This window comes from Sinocyclocheilus anshuiensis, unplaced genomic scaffold, assembly GCF_001515605.1.
Source record: "Sinocyclocheilus anshuiensis isolate Anshui unplaced genomic scaffold, SAMN03320099.WGS_v1.1 scaffold88, whole genome shotgun sequence".
Taxonomy (NCBI): domain Eukaryota; kingdom Metazoa; phylum Chordata; class Actinopteri; order Cypriniformes; family Cyprinidae; genus Sinocyclocheilus; species Sinocyclocheilus anshuiensis.
In genome coordinates, this window is record NW_015555728.1 from 938,044 (window position 1) to 946,482 (window position 8,439).

At 36.1% G+C, this 8,439-nt stretch overlaps 1 protein-coding gene across 4 annotated transcripts in view; it reads left to right on the forward strand.

The window, feature by feature from the left end:
- The window catches only part of LOC107672752 (major facilitator superfamily domain-containing protein 3-like), a 47,108-nt gene that overhangs the window by 19,252 nt on the left and 19,417 nt on the right, over positions 1-8,439 (forward strand). For 2 of the 4 annotated variants that reach the window (XM_016466083.1, XM_016466085.1), the window contains exons 5-6: positions 2,440-2,549; positions 5,709-7,134. In XM_016466083.1, coding sequence (XP_016321569.1) covers positions 2,440-2,549; positions 5,709-5,912 — 314 coding nt within the window. In that variant the 3' untranslated portion in view covers positions 5,913-7,134. Of the gene's footprint in view, positions 1-2,439; positions 2,550-5,708; positions 7,135-8,439 lie in introns of those variants that run through there. The other 2 variants (XM_016466084.1, XM_016466086.1) reach the window with 2 other exon arrangements.

Genomic DNA, 8,439 nt, shown 5'->3' on the forward strand with positions numbered 1-8,439 from the left:
TGTGTGGTTGTGGTGTGGTACACATATATGTATATTTTTTTTTTTTGGTGTTTGGCTTAGTGTTATGTTAGAATCATTATTATACTCATACCTTTTGTTCTTTAATATTTTGAATTGTTTTTAGCTTTATTTTTTGTTTTTCATTTAAATGTTAAGTTTTGAAATTTTGTTGTATACATTTGTCATTTTTATTTAATTTATTTTTAAAATGTGTATAAGTAGTATTTATAAAGTTTTAGCTTTTAGTTTTGAATCTGTTTTTAGTTGTTTTAAAACTACAATTGATTGCTTCTGTTGTCCTCATTTGTAAGTCGCTTTGGATAAAAGTGTCTGCTAAATGACTAAATAATTAATTGCTGAACCCAACAATTGTTTTTTTTTTTTCACTAGAAAGGGGGGGAAATGGTCAGATTAGTCACAAATTGAGTCTGTTCATAGACTTGGTTTCATTTCATCGGCTGCTCAAGGCTGTTTATTTGTTGCCTTAGGTGTCTGTTTTAATATAAAAACCAAGTACCAGAGGCTGATATCTTACATTCAGTACTGATCCAACCTCAGATCAGTGTGTTCTCTTTTCTGAAAAATTATCTTGACATTTTATTCCATGAATCTTCTGTAAGACTCCTGTAGATCTGTTCTGATGACTGTCTTTATAGTCCTAGTGCTTGAATTCAGCACAATTCAAGCCACATTTTATGCATGAGCTCTATAGAAGTGATCATACAGAAGTTATGTCAAACATACTCTCTTCCCGGTTCAACTTGCATAAGTGGATTTGCGTTTCTGTTTCTGTCTGCTGAGGCCAATGCTATTTTACCTTGAGTATTCTCACGGCTCACTTTGATAAATGAATAAACCCATATTCAAACCCTCTGCCTGTTTCTTTTTTTTTTCTCGCGGTGTCTCTTTCTCTCACAGGTGCTTTGAATGTTTATTTAATGAAAATGAGAAAAGGAAATGGGGAAACTCTTGCGTTTTAGCTGTTTTACTCAGTATTTTTTGCCACTGAATTACTTCTTCCCCAGGATGTCGTGGCTTTTTAGTCAAGATGTTTTTGTCAGCGAGCTTCTGTTTGACAACTCCCTCATCTCTCTGTCTTTCTTATTCTCTCTCTCCCCGTCTCTCTTTCTGCCACTCTCCCAAACGAAACGGAACAAAGCAACTCTGTACCCCATCTAACCCCCCTTAAAAAAAAAAGATAAAGTTCTGCAGAAAATATTTTTCAATATTGTATGAGACTGGATGCCTCAGAAGAGCTGATTTTCCTTCCTGTGGTTACTGGATAAGTAATGGAGAAGTCTTGTTAGGCAGAACTAAACATTTCCAGTGAATAATTCAGATGGAGCTGGATGTGAAAGCTTCGTGATTTTTTATTTTTTTATTTTGGCAAATGGGCTTCTGGTAATAATTGATTTGAGGCATTAATGATAAACTGTCTGTCTCATGCTCTAGGTGGGCGTTACTGTGAATTAAATAATCAACGTCAAAAAGACACTGATTTCTAAGCGTCAATTGGGGCATCATATAGAGTCAGATTTGAGTGTATGTTAAGTTAAACTGCTAGTAGTTTGACATGGTTCTGTCTGCATAAATAATAGTCTGGGAGAGCACAGTGTAATAACTAGCATGTAAAGTCCTGTTCCTTCTAACACGGGTATGACAGTGTTGAGTAGAAGTAAGCCCAAGAACACATTATAAGACAAAAGGAATCTTTTTTGACTCCTTTTTTGCTTTACTTTTTACCTTTTTTATTTACATTTTTTTCTTAGTTTTTTGGGGATCCTGCTTCCCACTGTGTTGTTCTCTTCTGGTACTTTTGCTGTCAGTTTTGACAATTTTGTTGGCTGTTGCTCACTTCTGCTGTCTTGCCAGTCAGTATAGCATGCAAACCTGACGACCAGTCATACAGATTTCAAAACTGTTTGAAATTTGTCATACTGTTTGTTACAGCATGTCTCCCAGTGAGATACTTCATATGCATTTCAATAATTGTCTGCTTTAGGTTGGCTACCAAATTGGACAAAAGAAAGATACATTTGGCTGTGAGAGAATTATTGGTACCCCCAGCCCAGTCATTTACACCTCCAGATTTCAGAAATGGGTAGGAAAAATCATTTTGGACCCTCTATGACCATTCAGCTGGTCACTTCAGAGCTCTGAGCACCAGAAAATCCAGCCACAAGAGCAGCTACTTACTACAGGCCATCTCTCTCATGAACAGCTGACACTGCCAGATCTTCAGTGCAATATTTAAGACGATGCATTTTTACTGGCAGTATGTAAATTCGAAGCCACAAATTCAAACTTGAGGACTGTCTGCAACAGGAACACGCTGTGAGTTGCTCATGATCTGAGGCTTTTTGACGCAGACCTAAAGCATGGGCAGTATGTAGGGAAGTATGTTGTATTAATGTGGATTGTGTCTTCTTTCTCCCTCAGGTATGGCAGTGCTGAGTCTGAGTTTGCAGCATTTCATAGCTGGTCTCATCACCACTCTGACTTTCACCACAATGATGAACTGCACACAGAGAGCTGAGGAGAGCATACAGGTATCACATGCCACCCTCTTCAACTGACCGTAGCTCTTCATGCTCCCTGACAGATCAGATCAGAACAGACTGCTTAACGGCATCACACGTGTTCACCTAAGGTCAACAGCGTGACAAATCTATTGTGTTTTCTCTTCAGTTTTAGCAGTCAGGTTCTGAAGACAACAAAACATGCATCTTACAGTTTTTGATAGTTGTTGACAGGTAGAGTCTCACAACAGGCCGTGAACTGCAGAAAGCCTGAGAGTGTTTCCTGTCTGCCACATAAGTGAGCATATCACAGCAGTCAAAAGCTCATTTATCTGTCAGTCAATAGCTCCATCAGAGATCTGAGCAGTTTTCACACTCTCTTTAGCTCTACACGTCAACCCATTTCAGCTCATCAATCACCTATAAAGCATATGCATCAGAAAGTCTGTTCTCATTCATAGATTTGACATTTGATTATTTTTTTTTTATTATTATAGTTGGTCAAGATTATATCTTTGGTTGTAGCAGTAACCCAGTGGTTAGTTCACTAGCTCTGACGCATTGAACTGTGGTGCTCATGTGGGCAATACCTACAAGTTTAAGACGTAATTTGTGTTATTTCTGTTCTCTAGTTTTCAAAAATTTCTTCTCAGCAAAAAGTCTCAATAGTAACAGCTTGCACTGTTTCAGTAACTTGTTTGTACACTACCGTTGAAAGTATGGGGTCAGTAAGATTTTTTAAAAATGCTCTTGTGCTCACCAAGCCTGCATTTATTTGATCTGAAGTACAGTAAAACATTATATTATGAATATTATGAATTTTCAGCAGCCATTACTTCAGTCTTCAGTGTCCCCAAAACTTTGAATGTGTAGTATGGCTGTAAATGAATGAAGCTCTTTTTGTTATAGGAATATTCATTGCAAGAGCTATTATCAAGTATTTATATTGGCCTTCAGTTTATGAGATGCCATGGTCTTGTGTGTGTGTGTGTGTGTGTTTGAACTGAGCATTATACTAATTTTCAATTTTGTTATTTAAAAAAAAAAAAATGATATTTACAATAATTGCTGAGAATTATACAGATATTTATACAGCTGTGGTGATTATGAAATCCATGCTGCAAATCTATAAACAAAGATTTTTGTTTATTTTTGTCTTGTGTTTTGTATGTGCATGGGAATAAAGCAGCAGATGCATTTCGCATTAGTGATTCTTGTAGGTGCATTAGGTGTGTTTTGCAAACTATATTCTGTCATTTTACTTTGTCAGTGAACTAACAAGGTGCTTCTGTGTCACCATTACAGTGTAAAGACAGCTTATCTGTCTATCAATAAGGAGTGCATCCATACCAGATCTATTCTTCACAACAATCAGCTTCCTGTTTTGTCCCGCTAATCTTGTGTTGCCTAATTTCTCTCCTTGTTAGTTCATTTGTTCTTTCTCTCTATTTGTTTATTTATGTGTCCCCTAGATGATAAACTGTAGTTCTCACTGTTCACAGATAGCTCTCCCCTCCCATGTTCTCTCGTTTCATCCCCTCGTTCATCTTGGACATGATTGTATTGTCCTGTTTAAATGGGCCTGCGCTGCTTGCATGTGATCTTTCACTGCTCTCTCAGCTATTTGTCATTCCATCAGCTCAGTAATGCTGAATTAATGGCACTAACTCATTAAACAATAAGAGAAGTGTATGTTTTCCCTTGGTCCCCAAGCAATGAATAATTCAGATTCACGTTCAGAGTGAAATAACCAGGAGGAGGATTGTAAACTATAGGTTAATTTGAAATGTTCCTATGACAAACATACCGTAGCGAGAGCAGCTTGTGTGTGTTTGTTTTAAGGTGGTTTTAGCCGACCGAAAATTGATACTGTGAATGTTTGTGGAAAGGCCCTGGAGGGAGAAACTGAACACCTTAAACAAGTTTGTAGGAATAAAGGTACTTCACTTAACTTTAGTGGTGGGGCCATGTGAAGGAATGGTCTTGGTTTTGCTTTCCCAACCTGTGTGCTAAGTTGAAGGAGAAGAGTATGGAGACTGTCTCTGATGTCTAGACAGGAGAGAGGGATTTGATCCTCCTATTGGAATTGTTTTGACGTGAGGCAAAGTTAAAAATTGATAAATAAGAATGAAGTTAAAATGTCATCAGTTACATTGAAAAGTAACACATGTGAAAAAGGTTAAAAGCAAACATTTCAGTTGTGCTCATACTCTTGTCACCTATGGCATTTATTTTTTCTGATCCCATCTTCCCCTCTTCTCCCTATTATTTCCTGTACTATCTCTGACTGTCATGTTCAATGAAGGCAAAAAGGACCATTTAAATTAGGGAAGCACAATGTATATTGGTTATCAGATGATATTAGAGAAATTTGTAACTTATTGTAAAATTGTATGTTTATTAATGATGCGTATTTTATTGTGCCTGCTCATTTTCCCTATTCTTACATTTAGTTCATTTTTATCATCATCCAACGCTGACTTAAAGTTGATCCATTTCTGTTTAGAAATAGTTTCTACATTTCTTTCTGAGTTTCTGTTTCTAAATAATTATATTTTAATTTTAATTTAATTTCAGTTAGTTGCTAAGGCATAATTTCACATTTTTGTTTTTCATCTAATATTTAGATTTTATTTTATTTCAGCTTCATTTCAGATTTTAAAAAGTTTTATAGTTTTAGTAAACAATAACAAAACTTAACATTATTATGTTGTGATGCCTAAATTCACTTGTGTTGTTTAGCATCAGTGATTTTAGTATTTTAATGTTTTCTTTTTAAATTACTTAGGCAAAATACTATAGAATTGTAATATGAGCTCTTTATCAGCCATAAGATGAAAAAATCAAATCAAATTTGGGTTACTGGCCAGATTTCTAAAATCGGTGCATCCTAATGTAAACATCACTTGCATAATTAAGTGCAGGACCTTTGAATGATTTGAAAACATTTCATAATGTAGATTTCTGTGAATGAATGGCATGTTTCACACACGGGTAACACCTGAATCTAGCCTTACAGCAAAACACATTTCCCTTTCTTCCTTTATAATTTATTGTCCCTTTTTCATTGTTCTCGAGAAAATCCCACAAATCGTCAAAAGTTAATGCTAAACCTCTTTCTGTATTTCCCTCTCTCTCTCTCTCTCTCTCTCTCTCTCTCTCTCTCTCTGTCTGTCTGTCTCTGTTCAGGCCACCCACTACAGTTTTCTGGCCACTCTGGAGGTCCTGGGCAAACTGAGTTTTAGTGCCCTGGCTGGTGGTTTGGTGGACACTGTGGGCTTTCCCATAGCCTTCATCCTTTTCCTCTTCCTCACCTCCAGCAGTGCCCTGCACGTGTGGAGGGCCACAGAAACTGGCATCCTGAAGGAGCAGCTCAAAGAGCAGCCACAGTGACCAGAGTTGTTAGCCTATGAGAGAGAGAGTGTATGGCTTGGTGAAAGATATGGAAATTGAATCTTATACTTTGCATAAGATATTGGTGACCCAAATAGCCAGTGAAATTAATATGTTGTTTTTATTTGTATTTATTTATGACTCAACCAGCATTGACGTTACAAGAGCCACACAAGCACTCTCACTGAAAGCCAGCACCTCTCTGAAAAACACTGCAACTTCTTAACAGCTACATTGCACCTCTACAGTAAACTAGCTTTAAAGGTACTTGCTTTTCAACGAGTCATCCTGAATGGCAAGCAGACTGAGCTATGGCAACACTGTGAATATGTCATCTAGTCTGCTTGAAGCCAGGACAGCAGTCAATCATTTAAAAAAGAATCAATAACAAAATATGGATAATCTATTATGTTTGATATAATGGACAATGACAACTGTAGTATTCAGTATGATTTTACTGGTTATTAAAGATGAATAGCTTGTTTAAGGGTCTAGTCTAGTTTGGTTTAGTTACACACACCCTAGTCATTTACACATTTCCTTATATACAGCATGTATTCACCTTAGAAATGCCTTTAGTTTTTAATCTGATGCCTTCTGACACCTTAGATACATTTGCAGCAAATTCCATCAGCTTATTGACCAATCAGTAACATGCTACATTTTAAGGACTTGATTTTTGAAATCATGTAAATTTGGGAACAGTGTGAACACTGAATTATGGTACTATGCTTAGTGGAGTGCATTTTTGTATTCTCAATGCAATACTTGTATTAAAGGGGTCATATCATTGGAAAATGAATATTCATATAGAGTTAAATATAAGTTAAGTGTATTACAAAAAAGCATTGTACCTTTTGACAATATTGTACATCCAACCCAGATTCCTATTTGGTGTTCAGCAACCAAAAAATATTAACTTAACTCCAAATAAATTAATGAAAAGAGTGAAATAAGTTAAAAACCTTGTGTTGTTCCTTTGTGGAGCAACTGAAAATCCTCATCCTTCCTAGAATTATTAGGAAATGTTAGAAAAGAGTGGCCCAGCCACAAACATGACCCAACTACTTCTCATTTCACATGTCAACATGGTGTTTACATTTGCACGTCTTCATCAGAAAGAGTCATAAAAAGAGTAGAAAGTGGTCATGACAAACTGTTTTGATGCAGAAAACTTGACTAACATTGTAGGTGGACCTCAGGGAAAAAATAGTTTTAAAAAGTATGACCCCTTTAATGTCTGTTAAATACTGTACATTGTAACAGTTAAACTCATCAAGCTCATTTTTTTGAGCCAGTACGTGTATTTGTTTGAAATGTTTGTTTTTGTATAATGAGTTGTCTGCATTTCCTATGCAATAACACAAATTTATTCATGATTATTACATACAACTTTGCTTCTCGTATATAAAAAAAATTAAAAAAAATTTAAATAGCCTTACTTTTATTATATATTTTTTTATAATTTACTGCAGAGCCAAAACGTGGAGATATTGTTGAGACTATGTAAGCATATGTGTGGGATTTGCCATAACTAATGTGTTTAAGATGCCATGAAACTATAATTATTTATACAAATGTCAGTTTTGGATTGGAATTAAAAAAAAAAAAATCATCCAATGAAACTGCAACTAGCCTATATAGTGCAGTTACAGTATATGTTTTCCATTCCTGTTGAAAGCAGAAAAAATATACTTAATGCACTGTATTATAGTGTCATTTTGCTCTTGGTTTTATTATTTATTTATTTTTTATTTTTTTGCATTTGTTTTCTTAGAGAAATAGAAACAGACAGTCCCAATTAAATACTACATTTTAAAAATCATAACACTTTATGTGATAAATGGAAAAGTTGTGGCCAATTGATGTTTTTTTTTTCATTCATTAAATTAAATCCTCTGATAAGCAAAGCTCTTACCAAACGAGAACCATTTTTGGAATTTTAGCTTGGACTACATGAGACTCAAAAATAAAAGCTATTACTGAACCCAGAGTGCGTCTGTGCTTTTATGAACTTATCAGACAAGAATTAAAAGTCTGTGTTATAAAGAGACGTGGCATAGAGGTGATCAGTTTGTGGTACTGCTGAGGTGGTATGGAAGCCCAGGTTTCTTTGACAGTGGCCTTCAGCTCATCTGCATTTTTTGGTCTCTTGTTTCTCATTTTCCTCTTGACAATACCTCATAGATTCTCTATGGGGTTCAGGTCTGGCGAGTTTGCTGGCCAGTCAAGCACACCAACACCATGGTCATTAAACCAACTTTTGGTGCTTTTGGCAGCGTGGGCAGGTACCAAATGCTGCTGGAAAATGAAATCAGCATCTTCAAAAAGCTAGTCAGCAGAAGGAAGCATGAAGTGCTCCAAAATTTCTTGGTAAACGGGTGCAGTGACGTTGGTTTTCAAAAAACACAATGGACCAACACCAGCAGATGACATTGCACCCCAAATCATCACAGACTGTGGAAAAACTGAACACTGGACTTCAAGCAACTTGGGCTATAAGCTTCTCCACCCTTCCTCCAGACTC